This window comes from Lonchura striata, chromosome 19 (genome assembly GCF_050655825.1).
Source record: "Lonchura striata isolate lonStrDom1 chromosome 19, ASM5065582v1, whole genome shotgun sequence".
Classification (NCBI taxonomy): Eukaryota; Metazoa; Chordata; class Aves; order Passeriformes; family Estrildidae; genus Lonchura; species Lonchura striata.
In genome coordinates, this window is record NC_140721.1 from 7,397,713 (window position 1) to 7,419,015 (window position 21,303).

General features: G+C 40.2%; 1 protein-coding gene across 2 annotated transcripts in view; it reads left to right on the plus strand.

The window, feature by feature from the left end:
* RABEP1 (rabaptin, RAB GTPase binding effector protein 1) overlaps positions 1–21,303 on the plus strand; it is a 47,188-nt gene that overhangs the window by 21,867 nt on the left and 4,018 nt on the right. For both annotated transcript variants that reach the window (XM_021551010.4, XM_021551009.4), the window contains exons 5-17: positions 5,476–5,589; positions 6,977–7,112; positions 7,742–7,920; positions 8,864–8,989; positions 11,151–11,618; positions 13,214–13,318; positions 14,023–14,139; positions 15,352–15,450; positions 16,842–16,982; positions 17,646–17,835; positions 18,122–18,177; positions 18,623–18,721; positions 19,501–19,617. In XM_021551010.4, the coding sequence (XP_021406685.1) occupies positions 5,476–5,589; positions 6,977–7,112; positions 7,742–7,920; positions 8,864–8,989; positions 11,151–11,618; positions 13,214–13,318; positions 14,023–14,139; positions 15,352–15,450; positions 16,842–16,982; positions 17,646–17,835; positions 18,122–18,177; positions 18,623–18,721; positions 19,501–19,617 (1,947 nt within the window). The remainder of the gene's footprint in view (positions 1–5,475; positions 5,590–6,976; positions 7,113–7,741; positions 7,921–8,863; positions 8,990–11,150; positions 11,619–13,213; positions 13,319–14,022; positions 14,140–15,351; positions 15,451–16,841; positions 16,983–17,645; positions 17,836–18,121; positions 18,178–18,622; positions 18,722–19,500; positions 19,618–21,303) is intronic.

A 21,303-nucleotide genomic window follows, 5' to 3' on the forward strand; every position in this document is an offset into this window, starting at 1 on the left:
GCAACTCACACAGCCTGGTGCTGCCAGCCTTTGTTCATGGAAGTCATCATGACCTAATCCATTTAAAGCCTTAAAGACTTTGTTCCTAATTATGTGCATTCAGTGAGAGAATTGCACCTGAGAAGATGGTAAAGTTTAGCCTTCAGCTTGTAAAAACAGACACGCTTGTAAAGTCACTTGTCATGATGTCAAATGAGCTCAAGTAAAACCACCTTTAGATTTTTCTGGATTGACTGCAGTTTTATATCTATTTCTTGAGGTCAGGATTGAAGACACTTGAGATGATGTTTCATGTTCAGGCTTAGGTGTTTATTATTTCTTATTTATGTTACAGTCTCACTACTGTGAGTTCGGCAGCTTTTTCATTAACAAAGCACAAAATGGCTAACTAATTCTTGTTACAAGGTCTTTTAAAACTAAACTATCCAATTAAGAAGGGACACCTAGATTATTTTCCCTTTCAACCCAATAACTGATCCCTCAAAGCCCACAATGCAGACTTTTCTGTCCAATCACAAAACATTACCCAAACCCATGAAGAAGAAGGAAGAAGAAGATAAAGAACAACCTGCTTCCACCCTAAAACCTCCATCTTGCTTCATATTTATCTCTATATTCTAAAATCCCAAACTCTTAAGTTTTCCACCCTGTGATATTACACACTTCCAACTAACTACACACCCATAATCCCAGTGCTATTAATCAATTTTGAAAGCCTGTTCCTGACCTCGGGTCAAATGCAGTGTTCTCTTGTGGGTCTGTGCCTTTAAGCACAGAAAGTTTAAAATTCTCAGCATTCAGGATTCCAACAGTTTTATAAAGTTTTCTTTAGAGTTCTTTACTTTTACTTATTTTTCCAGCTCTTAAAAACTTAAAGTGCCCATTAAAACCTCAGAATATCTAAGATGTCTTTCCTGTTTCTTTAAAGTAAGCCATGTTTGTGCATCACAGTTCTGCTGCCTCCCTAGGAGTACAGAACCTTGCTGTCACAAAACAACAGGCTCTAGATGATGAAAAATAATTCTGGAGTATGGACAGATATTGTTGTAGTTGTTCAAAGATCTGACACTAAGAAAGGTTCACAGAAGTAGGTTGAGGTGCCTTGTCTTGAGTTTGAATTTTTTTTTTTGTTGAGGTTGACATGTTTCAGATAGGAAGGAAATTGAACCTGTCATAATAGATCAGTACTTTATAAAAATCTTTGTGTATCTTATTATAATAACTTGCATTTTCATTAATTTCTCATCTCAGCAAGCTTACCTTAGTCTTCAAGATATTCTAATACAATTTTAAAGTAATGACTGAATCTATATTCAATAAAGAAGTAGGTTAACATCTGATTATCTGCCACATCACTGCATGTCCCTGTTCCTGCTTGCTGTCAGCAGGAGAAATGCAGCGTGGAGAAACATTTTAGCTATTTCTACTGTGTTGTAGCAAGCAATCAGTGTTAGTGTTGCAAAATGGAATTCTCTTTCTGAGACTTGGGAAGAGATTCCTGGCTATTTCTAGTTGCAGTGGCATTGTTGCTGTGGGACTGCTCTTCATGGGTAATTTCAAAGGTAGAGTTAAGACAAAGCCTGTTCTAATCCCACTGCAATTGTAAGACACTTACTGTTTTTAAGAAAAGCATTTTCAACTATAGTCCTTTAAAAGGGAATTAAATATGCCTAAAGGAAAAGGTGATCAGTTTACTAATCTCTGGTAATAGGAGTTTGGAAAGCTTTTTAGGCTTGTAAAGCAGAGGAAGACGTATCTTATGTAATAGGAGGGGGAGGGGAAAATCTGGTTTTCAGAGTGCAGCTTGAAATAATTGCTTAAACTGCTTTGCATGAGGTTTTAATCTTCTTTGTTATTATTAAACCTGTGAGATTTTTCCTCAAGGAGACTAAGAATTAGATCAAAATTAGGAAAAGGACATTCAATTTTACCTAAAAACAAACAAGCAAATCCCAAGGCCGTGAAAAGGTTTGCTTGGGCAGCAAAATAATGAATATTCATGTGTCAGCAGTCAGTGTGAACAGAGGAACTTTCTTGATCACTTGGGATGTGTTATTTGAAGACTTGTAATCAATTCCTCATGCAAAATGGTATTTGCAGCCAGCAATGCTTGTAGTCCATCTTTATATGTTCTTCTGTCAGAAAGAGCTTGTCTGGTGGAACATATGCTCTTGTCTGGAAGCAGCTGTTTTGATTCACCATGTAAATACATTTCAGATTACAAATTGCTAATTTCTGTAGAGAATTTGTGATTTTGTATCACAAGCAATGATTTCTAAGAAATGTTTTTCTAAGAAAACCTTATAATTTTGTCTTCTTAATCTCTCTTCCCAACTCAGAAAAGGTGGATACCTTGACCTAATGATTAACATGCTCACCTAGTGATTAACCTTTCAGAAAACCTGCCAGTGATTTATAAAAATCTGTTTTCCTGTTGAGTTGTAGTAGCAGATAGGTCTGTTTTTTGTTTTTGTTTTTGTTTTCACGGCAGCTAAAAGCAATCTACCACAGCAGCATGTATTTCCCTGCTGGGGAATGACTGAGCTGACTCTGGATGAGTTGTGTGGATGAGTTGTGCCCAAACTTTGGCCACTGGCAAAATGTGACTTGACTTTATTTTTTTTTTTAAGTTAGACCTCATTTTCTGTTCAGGATAGGATCTGTTTTGCTGTTGGAGCTGTGATGAATATAAATGCTCTTCTTAGCACAGTTGTGTCAAATTCTGAGTAACAGAAGTCTGCAGAGCAGATATTTTGTGTACAGAGATAGCAGGAAAGTACAAGGTTCCTGTAAGGAATTGTGCTTATTAATCAGGAGAGGGGAAATTGAAAAGGAAGAGTAATCAGATTTCTGTGACAGAGTTGGTCATAAAATCTGATATACAGTAAGCTATTTTTGTTGGTAATGGTGAAGAACAGTGGGATAAATTTAGAAGAGTTTAAAGTGATTTAGTCCTGCTTTAAAGAAAAATCTTCAAATTGTGTCTGTGTGTTTTTCACTTGTCTCATTTTTAAGGAACAAGCTCAGATATAATGTTACTTGAGATTTCTCCAGTCAGATGTTTGTTCCTCTGAAAATGACTTGGACTCATTTTTAACATTATCTCTCCATGGAGTCATTTTCCTGCTGTGGGCTGCAGTTCCCTCAGTGTGTTCTGCAGCCCCCATGCTGGGGAAAGCAGGTTTGGCTGGGGCAGAAGTGGTTTGGGTGCTGGTTCTTGGTTAAGGAATGAGTAAAGATGAGCTGATCATGTGTAAAACTGTGGCTGTTGACAACCAAGTCAAGTTTACGAAAATGTTAAAAGGATATAAACGTTTTAAGGATCACACCTCTGGAAGTGTCTGAATAGCACCTCTTAGCACAGGAAATTTGGTGCTGTGGCACCTCTTGCCACGTGTGACAGTATCTTTAAGTAGCATTTTTCAACACAACAGATATTCTAATTTTATTAAAAGATTGATTTGAGCTTTAACATAGATTTTGGAGTCTCAGTAATTCTGCTTTATGTCCAAAAGTAGACGAGGGCCCAGCACTCCTTTTGTTAGCAGAGAGAGGCTGTTGGGAGTGTTTAGCTCAAGATCACACTGGCCTTTAATGGGGATCCTTACAATATGGTGCAACCACAATGTCAAACTTCAGTTCTGTTTACCAAGCAGTAAAAGCTGGAGTAATTTTTCTGTATGTGGATTGGGATACAGTTTTGTCTTTCCAGTTGTTCACAGTCTGGTTTTGCTTTCAGAGGACTTTTTGACTGTTTCTCTGAGCTGATTGGTTCCAACACAGGCACATTTTATTGCACTGTATTCTGTGGTGAGCCATGTGAAACGAGGCTGGCAGTGAAATATTGCTGCAATTATCCTGAATAATTAGAAAAGAATGTTCTATTCATTCTATTAAATGAATAGAACTGATATGATAAATGAAATATAAAGCAATGCCTGAAGTGGAACTCCTGCTCCCATTTGTTTGAAAAATGTGACTGTTGAGTTGCTGGCTGCAAGCACCAGGGTCTGGGTGTGTATGACAGTCACATGTCCCTGGTATTGGATTCATTGCCAAGTGACATCCCTTGCTTTCCTCACAGCTTTTATTGGTACTCCAGCAGTGACAAAATGTGGCAGAAATAAATGAAATGTAAAGAAATTTATTTTAGTGTCATGTTCAGATTTTTCTGTAAAGCTTTAAAATTGTAGTGCTTATATAATTGACAGGTATTGCAATAACATTTTATTTTGTCTATTAATTTTAAGTTAGAAAAGTTCAATGTTTAAAAATATTTCTATTTCTCTTCCTAGAAGTCTTTTTCAGAGTATAGTTGTCAATAAGCTCACCAGAAACTCAAAGTCAAATGAGTAACCTCTAAAACCTGCATTTTAGTCTAGTTTCAAAACCAGACATAAGTGTTATCATTTACTTTCTGTCTTTGCTGATGAGGTTATGAAAGGTGTCATCTTTTGAAACTCCAGCTTTGGGGCACAGTTCCCTGCCCTCCCTCCCCTGCTGAGTTCTTGCAGTAGAAGACAGAGAACAACTGAGCTTTCTGAGCCTCATGCACAAAGCCAGCCCAAATTAGAGTGCTGGAATTCTCTGTGCCTTGGAGAGTATTTGAGTGTTCTGCTGCCTCTTGGGGAGTCTGTGGGAGCTGCTCCTTTCACTTGGAAAGTCTGTAGTGCATTCCTGAAGGAAAGGCAGAGCATTTAAGAAATAGGGATGTCAGGGCCAAACATTAATGTGCAGTTCTAGTTTTGAACCCTGAATGCTATTTCTCATTTTAATTCTTGCTATTTTTACCTGTCTTTCCCTTTTTCCCCCTTTCCTTGAAATAATCCTCTAATTCTGCTGCTCTTTGATCTTCTCAGAAGTACTTTTTGAAGGAAATAATGGGATAAATTGTCTATATATAGCTTGAAATATTCAGTACAGTAACACCAAAACCTGATGCTGCATCAGTAGTAATGTAAAGTTGAAAAATGATCTTCTGAAATAAAACTGAGCTACACTAAGCATTACTGTGGAGCTCCATTTGCTTTTAACTTTTTTATAAGTAACTGCATGACCAGTACCTCATCATGCACATCTTTTGGGTTTTTTCATATGTACTATGTGGCAGCAGGTTGTGGGACAGTTAGGGCCTTCAATAAAGGAAAAGTGTACATTATTTTAAATGCTTGATGCATACATTTTCTCACAGGCATCATGAGGGATAGATTTGCTAAAATTCTCTTTTAAATCAGATATTTGTGGCTTAACCCATACACAGATTAAAATTTAGTTGCCTTCTGTGAATGGAGTAATATCAGCCCATTGTCACAGAGATGGCTGCTGAACTAAAGAAATAGCAGTAAGATGAGCATTGAAAGTGGAAGTTTGGTCAGCTTTTTTTGTTGATGTAGAGATTTTCTCCAAATGTCTCCAGTAATGGGAACTGGTGTGAAAATTCTGATGATGCATTGCAATTTATTGTCTTAACTTCAGGCTCAGGAAGATGCCGAGAAGCTGCGCTCGGTTGTGATGCCCATGGAGAAAGAGATTGCAGCCCTAAAGGAGAAACTGGCAGAAGCTGAAGAAAAAATAAAAGCAGCATCAGAGGTGAGGTGGAACTCTAACTGGATCCTGATGTATATCTTGCAGTGTGCTAGTTTGATGCAGACAAGTCAAATTTCATAAGAGAGAAAAAGGTGTATTGGGAACAACAGGAAAACTCTTCATGCCCTTCTTGTCTCCTGTAGCTCAAATATCATGTTTGGCCTACATGCATTTTTGCATCTTTTTGTTTTGAGAGTTGTACTGTGTGTGTGGGATCTGAGTTTAGAATAAATTGCACAGCTCCAGGTCTACTAATAATAGAAAAAGCTCTAGAAAAATATCTGCTTTGCGCTTCTCCCAGCCACCTGGCCTCTGGGTTATTGGCACACTTGGAGCCACGAAGTCAGACTTTCCCATTTGAAAGGCTTAAAGGGCAGCAGATGGAAGGTTTGGTGTCCTGGGGCAGCAAAGCTGTCCCCACCATCAGTGGCAGTCACAGCCCAAGGCTGTCCTGAGCCCTGGCTCGGCGTCAGTGTGTCTTGTGCTGTGCTGAGGAAGATGAGCAGCAGCTCTCTGCAGCCAGTTAGGAATTGCCTGAAGGCTTTGGTTTTCTCTAAGATAAAACCTCCTGTGATTTCTGACTCAGCAAACCATAAAACTGAATAGTGCCATAAAGAAATCTTTCAATTTGTTCCAAGATGGAATCCATTTCTCCAAGCATCATGTCTGACAGATGTTTATGTAACCCTGTCTTAAAAGGTTCTGACTGGAGATTCTGCAGGACACTCATTTCAGTTCTTTGTTAGCTTTGCTATTAAAAAAAACCAAGCAAACAAACAACCAAAAAAAAAACCCAAGAAAACCCAAATATATTTCTTCAGTATTTCTTGATATAATTGCTTTTTGTTGATAGATTTTCTTCCTTTTTGCAGCAATCTTTCATGAGTTGGAAAGTTTTCTTTTCTTGTCTGTCCCCAAGTTTTCTCTCTTCTTAGGCTTACTTCAAGTTTGCCTCAGTCATTTTTTTCTGACTACTGTGATTACTCTGTTTTGAACTAAGGAGTTCTTGGCTTATCAGCATTTATCAGCAAATTAGATCCTGGCTATCAGCGCTGATTACTTCACAGTGAAGTGGTCACTTCACTGTCTGCTTTCCTGAGATACTTCTCTTTTTACCATCTGTGTGCTCAGTGCTGCTGCTGCTGTGGTCCAGCTGCTATAACTGTGATGCACTGATAGGTTTGACTTAGAATTTTAATGAGTAACTCATTCACAAGTAAATAAAAGCACTGCTTACACACTGGTAGTTGAATATTTGTGATCTCTGCAAATAAACTGGTCCTTCAGCACCTGTACATTACCTGAACAGGCAGCACTATGACTTCTGACAAGAAGGAAATGTCTGAGAGTGTTCTCCCACTGAGCTGGTTATTTCTTTCCATTTATTCAGGTTAAAGAACTGAACCATTATCTAGAAGCTGAGAAGTCATGTAGGACAGACTTAGAGATGTACGTGGCTGTTCTCAACACACAAAAATCAGTCCTGCAAGAAGATGCAGAGAAGTTGAGGAAGGAGCTGCATGAAGGTACCTACCTAACAATAGTCCTTTGACTCTCTTCCACTGAGGATGCAAAACCCAGTGGAGCTGTGAATTCTTTTATAATTTCTTACTTGATCTTGATTAAAAGAAATTGGGAGAGGGAAGCAGGACTTTTAAATATGAAAGGACATAAAGCGTTTGCAGAAGAATTTAATATGTAGTTCCCTTATATCAGAAAAACAACAGTCATTCATTCCCTCAAGACTTGTTGAATGTCTGCTAAGCTCTTTAAGCATTGCAAGCTTCATTCTTGCTGAAGTGATTTTAGGTGTGTATTGTATTTGTGCATAATTATGAGCATTATTTCCATAATGTATAGACCTGGCTCCCTGAGTGTGGCAGTGCTGAGTGCTGGAGTGAGTTTGGAAATGTCCCTGTACTCTTCTCACTGGGAAATCTTGAACTGTCAGTAATATATCCTGAATCACAAGCCAAGTTTGGAAATTAAGAAAATGGTATTTGAAATAAGACATTATTAACCTAAATAGTTGTTGAACAAAGCCTGACTGTTCTTGATTAGACGAATAATTACTTTTATTCCTGAAAATGCTTATCTTTGGAAAAGATATTTAAACCCTTCTGGTTCAGAAGAATATTTTTCTCTGCTTGCATAGTTTGCCATCTGCTCGAGCAAGAGAGGCAGCAGCACAACCAGCTGAAACACACATGGCAGAAAGCCAATGACCAGTTCCTGGAGTCCCAGAGGCTGCTGATGAGGGACATGCAGAGGATGGAAATTGTGCTCACCTCAGAGCAGCTCCGGCAGGTGGAAGAGCTGAAAAAAAAGGATCAGGTTACCTGCTGCTTTCCTCTTTTTGCTTTTATTTTTTTTTTGTAATACTGTAGGTTTACTATGGTGTAACAGGTGTGGAAATCACATGTGGGGGGTGCAAGTGTGGTAATAGCTCAGAAAATGAGAACTGACAGTTTTAACTGAAATCTCCCCTCTGAATGACAGCTGGCAGTTAAAACAGACCCCATTTGGACAAGTATTTTAATAGTGGTCTATATAGGAACTGTAAGGTTGCCAATAGTTAAATAAAAATTTAAGAATATCCAGAAATTAGTCTTGGAGGAAGAAATAGTCATCTGTGATGCAAAACGTCTGGGTTAAGGATGTCAGCAAGTTTCACTTCTTTCTAGGTTTTTTCAGCCTTCCAGTACATGTCCTAGACATAAATTAAGACTTTCATTTTAGATTAACTTACACAAGTGATTGTACATACTTATGACTTAGTGATCTATTAGGGATTTTTCTTGATTCCTTATATTCCATCATTTAGTGATCAAGGCACTTTCTGTTTGACTTTTTTTTTAATGTTCATGCTTGTATAATGGCCATTAATGGGTCTTTTATTAATGGGTCTTTTTTAGATATGTTATATATTTATAGTCTATACAATAGCCAATGTACCAGCTAGTTTTGTTACTTGCTAATCCTTATAATTAGAATTTTAAACTAGGTAATATGCTTTTTGAATAAAATCATGCTAGAGCATGAATCAGCCACTAAACGTGCAAAGTTCTCACTTTAGTCAGCTTGGGTGCCTTGTGAAATGAACATTATATTTATTAACTAAAGGAATATTTATGTGAAAACCACTGGGTTTTAACGAAAGTAATCCTTTTCAGTGTCTTCTTTGTAGCTTAGTTTATCATGAAAGCTGATGTCATGACTATTATGGCAAAATTGAATCCCATTTTCTGTGTATGCTCTATTGACCACTGATTTTTAGGAGGAAGATGATCAGCAAAGGCTTGGCAAGAGAAAGGAAGAGAAGCAAAAAGATTCAGATGATGAAACAAAGGCTTCGTGTTCTCTGGCCCCTGAAGAAACCCTTACCCAGCTCTCTAATGAAGAGGTAAAACAATTGAATCTTTCACTTGTACTTGGGCATTCCTCAGGGTGTTCATTGCAAATACAAATGCAAAGTTACAGCCCTCTATTCTCTGTAGCTTCTAATCTTATTAGGCAATAAAAAAATCCTCGGAGTTGCAGTTGAATCTATAAATCCTAATTAAGATTGGAAGACAATAGTGCACCATCCTGAGAGGTGCCATTAAAAATGGTAATTTACATTTTACATTCTGGAGGTTAACTGCTGGTAGATTCTCCTGGGATTTCTAAGCACATTCTAACACACCTAAATGTTCAGGATTAAGCCAATTATATCTGAACATTTAGCTAGAGTGTTGTAGCTACTTTGCTAACCAAATTGTTGAATTCTGTACTTATACTTTCTGAGGGTCCATTTTGGTTTTGTGAGTCAAATGAAGGAAAAATTAATAAAAACCCACAAAGTTTTTGTGCTATAGGAGCTTATTTAACCTTCAAGAGACATGAGAATTTTCAGAGTGAGCCAGTGTTTTGCCTGGTTTTTATCATTTTTGAAGGGGGAAAAAAGGATATACTTTAATATATGTATTCTGAAGTAATTCCTTTACTTTTATCAAGGATTTGTAACAGTTCAGAATGCAGAAAGATATTCAGAATGATGAGATCTAAATGTAGCTGAGATCTAATTCTACCCTTTAGCCTACAGTCACTTTCTGTTTCAAATGCTGTTTGTAGCTTCCATGTCCAGATATGCAAATGAGGCACATTGGTGAGGAACAGAAAATTTATCTTCTCGTGTTTTCTTTAATCTCAGTTCATTGCATATTCTTTAGTCCATCATTCACAACACTTATTTGCTTCTAAGATTTATGCACAATGGAAATTTTGTATTTTGAGAAGGAGCATAATTTTCAGAGTGGTTTGGGTTTGTATATGTGCTTGGTTTTGTTATTTATGATGTTTTTAGCTGTTCAGAATATGTTTTATATGTTGTAATCAGTCATATTATTCATCAGTTCTTACAACTTGTTATATTATAACTGCTAACATCCTCTGTCTTGGGCAGTTTGCAATACAAACATTTGATTTACTAATATTATTTTGGTTATCACAGAACAACTGTAGCCTGAGAATGCAGTTTTATGTAAGTCAATATTCCCTTGGCTTTTTTATTCTGAACTTGTATATATACATGCAAGTATAAAACACCTAAAAATGATTAAAACAAGGCATCTACAATAGTCAAATAGTCATAAACCAGTAGTACATTATATATAGATATATTATAGGTTACAAGCACTTATATGAAGTGCCAGCAGCCTCCTAGTCTCTGGACCTATTTCAGAAATGATAATTTTTCTCAAGAGGCTGGTTCCAGTGTTACTTCCTTATGTGTCTAATGGCAAAGCAGAAGTGCATAATATTTTAGAAGGTATTTTGAAAGCAGTCATGTGCTTTTTAAATAAAGCATTACTGCTCTCTTTTCAGTGCTACAAAAAAACCAAAAATAGATCGAGAGGCTCCATGTGCCTGATACACATCACAGGACAGTGATGGCTTTTGGTGCTGGCATTCCCCAGAATACCTCTGGGTCTAAGCCTGGCCTTTTCCTTTTTCTTTTTATTTTATGTACAAATAATCTTGTGAAGAAAATATTTTGGTGTTTTGTCAGACACTCAAGGCAGAAGAGAAAAATAGAACAACATACACTTGTTGGTATAGAGTAGATTTTAAGTATATTTTTCTCTGTTTATTTTTGTGTTAGTGCATAGTGTTTTCTTTTATGAAAAACTTTTGAGTTTCCTTTTGGACGTGGAGTATCTGCCTTCTGTTGTGTAGATTGTGGTTGCAGAGGGGATGTTTCAAGTACATCTCTTCAGGGGAAGCATCTTGCCTTAAATATTGGAAGATGGAAGGTGACTGTGTCCTTGCTTGTCTGGCAGGAAGGTAGTCTTACAGAAGGACTCTGTTCACAGAATACATTTTTACTTGCTTTATTTGTTTTTGAATTCTAGCTGGTTCATTTCAGTTCTCTGTCCCTCTGTGACCATAAACTTAGAGAGCACATGTTCTTGCCAAAGAAATTTAAATTTGCCTTTGCCATGCCTTGTAATTAGTGTCCAGCTTTCCTCCTGTACCACTAAAATGGTAAATATTTTTTTTTATTCCTTGATTTTCAATTCCAGGTGCATGTGAATAGCACCCATGGCTCAGTCCATTCCCTGGATGCAGACTTGCTTCTTTCCTCTGGCGAATCCTTCAATAAACCAGACACTGATGTGTTTAAAGATGGACTAAGGAGAGCGCAGTCAACAGACAGTCTGGGCACATCTGGATCCTTACAGTCCAAAGCTTTAGGGTACAACAACAAAGCAAAATCTGCTGGGAACCTGGATGAGTCAGATTTTGGACCACTTGTTGGAGCAGACTCAGTGTCTGAGAACTTTGATACGGCTTCCCTTGGATCCCTGCAAATGCCGAGCGGGTTCATGTTGACCAAAGATCAGGAAAAAGCAATCAAAGCAATGACACCAGAGCAAGAAGAGACTGCTTCCCTGCTCTCCAGTGTCACCCAGGGTGTGGAAAGTGCTTATGTGTCCCCCAGCGGGTACCGCCTGGTCAGTGAGACAGAATGGAACCTGCTGCAGAAGGAGGTGAGTCCCGCCCTGCTCCTGCCCCCTCAGCTCTGCCCAGAGCCAGGTGGGAAAGGAGGAGGCACATCCAGGGCAGCTGTTCTCTTTGCCCTCTTGGAATGCTTCTGTAGGTAAAACACATCCAGTGTAAGGTGCATGAGCTGGCCCTGCTCCTGGGACAGGCAGCTTTACTAAAGTTGCTTTGGATTTTGAGGAGAGTCTGGCAGAGGTGGCTGTGGAGCTCAGTATTTTCTGAGAGGAGGGAAAAAAGGTGGGAGAACTTAAAGAACTGGAGAAGATGTGAAGTTGAGGAAAGGGCATTGTAGTGGAGCTGGGGATGAGTAGGAGAAGGCAGAGAGGAGCAGAAGCAGCAGAGCTGGGGGTGCTGCTCTGTGTGCTGGGGGTGTGTGCTGAGGGCTGTGCACAGGGGGCACTTTGGAAATGAGCAGCCAAACTATGCCCAAGGTAAAAGTACCACAGGACGTTGTTGGGGACTTTGGTCATCAGAGACCCATTTCTGAGAGCAACAAGCTAGATTAGGCTAAACCCTGGGCCAGTTACACTGTGGATGACCAAGGAAATTGTTGCTTCTGAGTGTTCTGCCTTGTCAGTTTTTTGGCAGCTTCATATGGTGCCAAAGCTTGTATTTGGTTTCTTGCTGAAAAGCGGAGTATTTGGGGTTTCCTGTGGTTTTTCTTCTGGGGAAGTGAGGCCAAGGAGCCTCTTTCTTCCCACTTTAGGGGGAAGAAAAGATGAGGGGAGATAATAATCCATTTAAAAAAAATGTATTGAAGGAGAAAATGCTACATGGAGGACAGATGAAATGAAGAACTACTGAGTTTTTCTCAATTTGTTGAAATTTAACTTAGTGCAAATCATTGCTTAGGAGGTCTTTCCAAACTGTTGTAAAGTTGATTTGTTGTTGTTGTTTTCCTACTTGATTTGCTATATCTGGAGAAATTGCATTATCCTGAGCTCTGAGCTGAGTGAAATCCTTACTCTTGAGTGTTGCCTTGCCCTGTTGACATTTTGATGACACTTTGACACATTCTGACAGGCAGAACAGAAATCCAGAACAGAAATGCAGCTTCCTACATGTTCTGGAGGCAGGAGCACACACTGGGGTGTGAATGCCTCTTGCCTTGCTGTGGGTTGGACATGGAGCAGCAAATACAAACACAGATTCAGCTCAAACTTGACCTGCAGCTGGAAATTTTATTAAACTTCCACTTGTCCCCTTGGCCAAAACCATTGCAGTTCCAGCATGACAGCAGATTTACTCTTGGTTTCCCTGCTGCCCTCCCCAACACTGTTACTTTCTTCTCTCCTGTTTGGTTTCTGTTTGTCAGAAGAACACAACAGTGACTTGATGAACTCTTTGTGTCATGGCTTTTTGTGCTAATGGTGAGACCCATGGCAGGAAAAGCTGATATCCCACAGCTGATTTGAGTTATCCTTCACTTTTTAGAGCAACTCAATCCTACCATTACATGATTCTGCCACTGTCTTTTGTCTGCAATGCTTTGTGGCCACACAACACACCTGAGTGTGTCTAGCATTCTGCATTCCCTGGAGACTTCCCTGGCTCATGGCAGTGCTGGCTCTGTGTTCTGCAGGTGCAGAATGCAGGGAACAAGCTGGGCAGGCGCTGTGACATGTGCTCCAATTATGAGAAGCAGTTGCAAGGGATCCAGATCCAGGAGGCTGAGACCAGAGACCAGGTGGGAATTCTCTCATTGCTTTAACCAGACTTTTGCAGCTTTTTTAACTACTAAGGGTGAGTGTTACTAACTGGTTTTAATTGACCAATATCAACATATATCAATATATATCAATATCAACAATAGCAACTCAACAGAACTTGATTTGTTGTTCATGTGTGGCCATGTACATATTTCTTAGGGATTCACCTTGAAGAACCCCTTTATTTGATGCTGTAATACAATGCAGTAAAGGTAGTGTTCTATAAAAAGTATTATGCCATGCTGAAGTCAGTATCTTTAATAATTTATACTTTAAAATGCTTGTCATGCATTAAATTCTATTATCTTTGATACTGTAAGATCTGTTAACAGAAAAGGACCTCATCCTAGCAGCATAAAATGACTTTCAAGTCTTGGAGGATATTTGTTTCCTGCCATATACCAAAGGACAATTTTCAGATGGGTGTGGAAGGCATGAGTCACATTCTGCTTTGAAATAAGTGATTGAAGTCATTGCATGGCCATGGTCCAGTGCAGTTTGATGTCCCATGTTTCCTTAGAGGGATAATCTGTGCTGAGCCTGTTTCAACAGCAAGGGAACTTCTGGGTTGCATAGAATTTTTGAGGTATTTTATGTTGTTGTTTTGAGAAGTGAAGGGGTTCAGGAAATAAATACTCCTCAAGAGAATGGAAAATGAATTAATTTTGTTGTGACAACACAGGTGAAAAAGCTGCAGGTGATGCTGAGGCAAGCTAATGACCAGCTGGAAAAGACAATGAAAGATAAACAGGAATTGGAGGATTACATGAAACAAAGTGCTGAAGACTCCTCTAATCAGGTACAAGGATTTGGTGATTGAGATCCAGGAATGATGAAATGTTCTTTAAAAGTATATAACAAGAACTTGTGTTTTTTTAGATATGGATGGGCTACTGGCTGTAGAGGCAACACAAATGAGAATTTCTAGGGTTAGTTATGCTCCACCTCAGTCTGACACAGTTTCTAGATAAATCTATTTTGCCTCTAATGTTGTATTACCCAATTTTGGCCTTAAAATAACATATCTAATAATGAAATCCATTACAGAGGGTCAGTAGGAGTTTGAGTTTTGGAGTGACCTGTGTCTGAAATGACCCAAACATGCAGGCAGAGCCCTGTGCTCTGGGCACAGCCTTGTTGCTAGAAGAGTGGCTCTGTTCCACCACGTGCTCTTATCAGCATTTGACACCCAGTTAATGGACTAGTGGTGAAGAATGCAGTAATGAGGAGCTGAGCAGGCATTAGCAGGGCCAAAATAGGCACTGAACTCCTTTAAAATAATAGCCCACTGGAAAGATTTTTCAGTCTGAGATGTGTACCTAATTCTTCTGGAACAATGAAGCCAAATACAAGAAGTGGTATAGTTAAAAATAAAAAGAAGAAGAAAAACAAAAGTCATCATCTTTGGCCTATTAAAGCTTGCAGTAGTACATGCTGTGTACCAGAAACTGAATTTACTTCACTTGGGCTGGAACTGTGTCTCTTCCATTCCACACAGTATTTTTTCTTACTGAAAAAAGAGTCATTAGACAAAGTCTTAGACAACAGAAACATATTTATATGTTCTTCTGGCTGTACCAGGGTGCTGTTAATTAAATAATGATTAATCTTATTTGTGTTGTTGTGGAATGACTTGTAAAATTTTTGAAAGTGATTTCCGAGAAAGGTACAAAAATTCAAAAAATGCTGAAAACTTAGAAAAAAGCGCTTCAGTTTCCCTTCAGTGTCTCCAGAGTAGCTTACATGTAAATTTTATTAGAATTAACTGTTGATTCAGAGTTTGGTAAAGAGAATATAAAAATGTTGTTGGTGCAGAAACACAACATCTGTCCTTACTGCCTGGAGCTGCTTTCCTGCTTGACTGAGTAAAGAATTAACATAAACTTCAGCGGATTAGTTTGAAATTTCAAAGTACCTGTTAGTAATGATAATAGGCAAGGGAATTTATTTCTTTTTCAGAATCCGTTCCATGCTTTATTTCTTACATGTCTGTCTGCTTTCTTTCTTTAAGATCTCCTTGCTCATGGCCAAGTGTCAGAAGTCAGAGAATTTCCTCAGTGAGCTGCAGCAGGCATTTCTGCAAGCCAAGAGAAGTGTCCAGGAGCAAATGGTGAGCCAGGTTAATTCCAGAGATCCATGACCAGCCCTGTTTGTCTGAGCCTGGGAGCTCAGTGTGTGTGTAAAAGGCTTTGTCTGCCCAGCCAGGGTTGGCTGGAGAGGGCTGAGCATCTTCACTTGCAAAGGGCCTGGGCCAGTGAGCTCTGGTGGCAAGTGCTGGGGCTGGAACAGTTTGTGTCATTCTGTGTCTGTGTTCCTGCACACTCAGGAGCAGGGAGATCACTGGCCAGCTTCTTTTCCCCTTATTCATTATCTGATTCCATGTCCCTTTGCTATCTCAACTTCACCTCAAATCTGAAGACAGTAGATTTTCTCAAGACTCTTTTTTATGATTCATCACAAGAACCATCATTAGTGAATGTTTTCTCAGGTTTTAGAGATGAATGATCAGTGTTGTTGCAGGTCAGACTTAAGATAGCAGCCCTAACACCCAGGGAGAGATATGTATGGAAGATTAATTTTTTTAAAACTATTTTTGAGCATCTTGTTGGAATTAAGCCAGAGAATAGGAAGAGCTCCTCATGTTCAAGAAGTAAGTTTGACTTCCTTAGAGCAATTCATTCCTTTCTATATCAGATTCAAGTTTCTTCTTTTTTCCTCCCTGGCACAGCATTTGTGGGGCATCAAGAGAATTCATCCTCATGAACCCCAGCATTGCATTTTTGGGGTCAGGGATTGTGTGCAGCACATCAGGGTATTGCTGGCAGAGATGCTCTGCATGAGAACACGTCTGGTGGATGTGCAGGAGATTCAGAAAATGTTTTAATCTGAATCAGCTTCTCCTCCTGCTCCCTGCAACACAGCTCCTGCCATTGCTCAAGCTCCCCATTTCCATTCCCCTTGGAAAACTTTCTTTTGTAATGCAAGCAAAGCCATGTCCTCTTCATCCTTTTTCTTTCCATGGGATCAGCTGTTCTGGTGCTCTCCTGGGAGGACAGTGGGAGGCAGACACCCACCATGGAAACTTTCAGGGTGAATATTTCAGGTTTTTGGATAACCTGCTCTTGTTGCTGAGTGCTGAGGTGGTTTTAATAAACATCCCTGCCAGCTCCTGAAAACACCTGTGATTCCCCATCTTCCTTCCCCTCCATGACCATAGCCAGCTAATGGATAAACACAGGAGGAAAGTGGGACACTGAACAAAGCTGTACTTTATCACTTGCTTCCTCCTCTCTGCCTGGACCCTTAAAGTTGGCCGTGCCTTTATTTCTGGTGCTTAGGCCAGGCAAGAGGGAGCTGCTGGTGGTGATCCACAGCATCATTTTGTTTCTCTTCTTTACAAAGAATATCAATTCGCCAGACTTCTGAAAGTAGGGGTAGTAAATGGGGCAGAAGACATTGAGCATGAACCTAAGTGTGAATCTGCTTTTCTTTGCATTGTAGGCTGTCCTGACACAGTCAAGGGAGCAGGTTTCAGAAGAGTTGGTGAGACTGCAAAAAGATAATGAAAGTCTTCAAGGAAAACACAGCTTGCATGTGTCCTTACAGCAGGCTGAAGATTTCATTCTACCAGAAGCAGCAGAGGTAAAACATATTTAAATAATTAACACCAACAGTGCTTGTGACTTGTTCTCACTGGAGCATTATTCTTTATCAAAAAGGTGTCCCAAATAGCACAAACAGTAACTGGAATTTTAACCCTGGAAGTCTGTGATGGGCAAAGCCAGCCAGTGGTCCCCCTGTGCCGTGGCTGCTTCAGGGTGTTGGATGGATTGTAAAACCAGTTAGCTGTGGCCTGACAGCTGCTCTGTGGTCAGTGGAGTGTGGGTTTGGCCCAGTTCAGCCAGTTCAAGCTGCATTTGCCAACTGGGCACACAAGTGTTCAGTCAGCAGAGCCCCACTGTATTGATTCAGTGATTCAGGTGGTGTCAGTCTCTTCTGTCCACTTCAGACCAGTGATAATCCAAAGCCTTGAATAATTATAAGCCTTATAATCCCTTTCATGGCCACTCCTTTCCTTTCAGCCTAAAAGATTTGGTGGGGCTGGAGGGCAGAGGGAGCATCATAAACCCATGGGGATGATTGCCATGTTTTCATTTCCTGTGGCCAAGCAGACTGTGCTGTAATGCCGTGCTGGGAGCAGGAATGAAATCCTGGGATGTCAGGGGCAGCCCAGCTTTGTCCTTGTGCAGATACCCCAGTGCTGGATGTGGCACAAATGCACATCTCTGCTAATCTCTGATCCAGGAGCTCCGGGAGCTGATCCTCAAGTACAGGGAGGACATCATCAGTGTGAGGACAGCAGCAGATCACCTCGAGGAGAAGCTGAAGGCAGAGATCCTCTTCTTGAAAGAACAGATCCAAGCTGAACAATATTTGAAAGAAAATATAGAAGAAACTCTACAGCTGGAAATAGAGAATTGCAAAGAGGAAATAGGTGAGCAGGGATGAAGTGGTCTCAGAATGGGAATATAAGAAATTATTAAGATGCACAAAGACTTGATTTTACAGTAGATTTACCTGGATTCTAATACTGTGCACTTTTGAAAGCAGAGACACCTAAGCTTTGCAGCTGAAAACAAAAGTACAGTTATTTGTTTGCTTTTGAGGTACCTTTGATGTAACACAAGCTTAATTCTCCTTTAAATATTAACAGAAGTAAACAGGGTATGAACAATTTCCTGGGTTTCTTGCATTTAAGTTTTAATATTCTTGTTTTGCAGCTTCCATTTCCAGTTTAAAAGCTGAACTGGAAAGAATAAAAGCAGAAAAGGAACAGGTAAGAAGCTCTTTCACTGTGGAATTTTTGGGTTTGGTGGTGTGGGTTTTTTTAATAAAGGGGTTTTTTCCCTTTCCTGTATTGATGCCAGTGTAGGAGTAGGACACATTCATAGTTCTGTTCCTTAAGAGGTGTTTGATCTGTTTTATTAATCTGTAACCTAAATATTGGATTAGCTAATTGCTAACTAATACTAGACTACCTTGCATTGGCCTAAATGTCAGGTTTGGACATTTCTCTCCAACTCCAAAAGTAAATAAATGGAGAGAAAGTGATGTTACTCAGGTGTTTTCTCTGCCCCTAGAAGAGATTATTTAGGTGTGTTTCTGAGTCCCTGGGTCCCCTATGTATCTGAAAGACACTTAGACTTCCTTATGGAGGGATTGTGGGAGATTGAAATGTTATGAAGTTTAGTTAATATTTTTTCAATATTATTACTATACAGTTGGAAAGTTCTTCACAGGAAAACCTGCAGCAGCTGGAGAGTCTGCAGGAGGCAAAGAATGCTCTAGAAGAACAGCTGAAGAAGGAGACTGCAGCAAAGGTAGCTATGATGTCTGGATGTGAAGTGTATCTGCATCCTTTGTGATGAGCAGCTGTGTCAGAGAATGTGGCACAACCTAAGAATGAAAAAAAAGAAGCTTTTGAATGTTGGTAAGAAACTGGCAGGGCAATAATGTCCTCTGGATGTGGTTTAAATCCTCACCCCTGTTTTCATTGGGATTTGTAAAGTGGTGGCTCTGAATTGCTGCTGACCTGAGCATCCCTTGGGTTGCCCTCCCAAGTGAAGGCTCAGGAACATTCCTGAGGAGTGTCCTGATGACCAAACCTTGGCTTGGATGCTTTGATGCTTTTGAAGAAATGGTTTTTGTAGTTGCTGTAGGAGGGGGCTCTACTTCAGCACTCAGGTGAATTAATTGTGAGCTGAGCTCTCTCTGCCCTCTCATGTTGTGGTTTTGGTTTTTTTTATGCCCTTTCCTCCAACACTTCTCTGACTAAAGCTCAGGACAGCAAGACAGTTACATTGCCAGCAGCAAATTACTGCACTAACCATGAACTTACTGCACTAAAACCCAGAGCTCTGCCTTTGTATTTTGAGATCCCTGCTCATGGTGCTGTTAAAGGACTTTAACCAGTCTGTTGGCACGTGTTAATGGGTATCAGCTCCTGATTTTGCACTTTGGAAAACTGAGGTGTGGAAAGACAGGTTTAGTTTGTTACCTGTGAATGCTGTGCTGCTAGCCTCTGGTATCACACTTTAATCAGGTTATACAAGCCCCTGATTTTTATTCAGTTCAAGCAAAAGAACCTTTTCCTCCTCAGGCCAACCTTGAGCAGCTGGTGTTTGAGGAGAAGAACAAAGCCCAGCGGTTGCAGACTGAATTAGATGTCAGTGAGCAAGTGCAGAGAGACTTTGTAAAGCTTTCTCAGACACTTCAGGTAAGAGTCCAGTCAATGTGTAAGTGCTACTTTAGCTTCATTATTTCTCCAGAGCTGAGTAAAATAAGAAATAGCAGTTGTAATTTTTCTTATGTTGGCATCTATTTTAGAATTTGTTAGTGTAATAAACTGATCAGGTATTCTTACTATGATATTATTATTATTAAAGCTGTTGGGAATCTATTCTGCTTTTCAGCCAGCTCTCAGTTACTGTACTAAAAGAAACTCTGCAGGGCCAAAGGTCTTCCAGACCTGTGTTTTTCCTTGTCCATCTCCTGATGCTTCCAATGTGATATTTTCGTAGCAAATCATTCAGATGCAAATATTTGAGGACTAAGTAAGAAACAGCTACTGCTTGATCTGAAGATATGAAATGGTTCTTAGTGTTACAGTTATTGCTTTCTGTTTATAGATTCTAAAAGCCTTGTCCTTGCTATTGTCTCTGTTGTTATCCTTGTGTTTCCTCCACCAAGTGGAACCTGTGGTTGATGTGAGATGCCAGGAGGTGGCTGAGGGGAGGGGTTTTGTCAGGGGTGTCCTTGAGGCTGATCCTGGTTTGTCAGGCTGTTTTCTGCTGCAGTTTGTGTGCACAGGGACTGTCAGTGTCATGGGGAAGCCAGGCTGGACTGGGCTCACCTTCAGGGTCTGTGTTTCCAGAGCTTGCACCCCCTGTATGTTCCATCACAGAGAGGGTGATGAAGTTCAGCCCCATCTCTTTGGAGTCCTTGTCTCAGTGACATCGAGCAGAATTCAAACATTTTCTGAGTCAGGCATTCAGGTTTACTTGGAAAATTAACACCAGGATGTGGGAGATTTGTTTACTAGACACAGTTTAGCTGGATGGACAATAGAGATCTGTCCTCTCTGGCTCTGTGTCTGGAGGAGTTGGTAGGACAAAGGAGACTATTGAGTTGTCCTGCCTAGGGAAGTTGCTTCTTGTTTGTCCTCATCCTCTTGGATTTTAAAGTCCTGCAGGCACAGTTGTATGCAGTTCTTAGAGCAAGCAGCCACCACTTTGAAGATGTGTGGTGGACTCTGCCACAACTTGCAGGTAGTTTAGTAACCCTTGAGCTCAGTAAGAACTGTAGCTCTGTGTTTTGTGTTTTCTTTTTGCCCTAAGCAGTTACTGCACATCAGTTTGAGCTCCAGTTTAAGCAATGGTTTGTGCCATGTGCAGTGTACACAGTGTGAGAACCATCAGAGGAGGATTGTGGTTTCTTGGCAGGGTTATTCCCTTCCCTGGCCTTGCCAGGGAGAACCTGGGTAGGTGACCCTTGTGTGAGGGGTCCACTGGCCAAATTAGTTATCAGCAATTCAGAGGAAGGGTTAAAAAGCAGCTAAATGCTAGTTGGGGATTTATAACTGAAAGCCCAGTTCCTATTGCAAAGATGGTGAAGGTTTGAGTGTGAGAGAGAAATCAGTTGTGCTCTCTTTGCATTGATTTCACCACAGTTCTGCTGGGCCCTTTTTCAGCAGATAAGAAATAGCTTAAACTGGATTATCAGCAAAGGAGTGAGCCTGGAAGTGGGATGTTTGCTCTGAGAGCATTTTGGCTGTGATCTTGAGAGGTTCCAAGGCACATGTTGGGCTGCTCCTGGGAAAGTTTACTTGGCACATCTGCAGTTTTCCAGTACAGTATCAGTGACAGGACGTGAGACAAAACATGGGGTGCTGGTGATGGCTGGA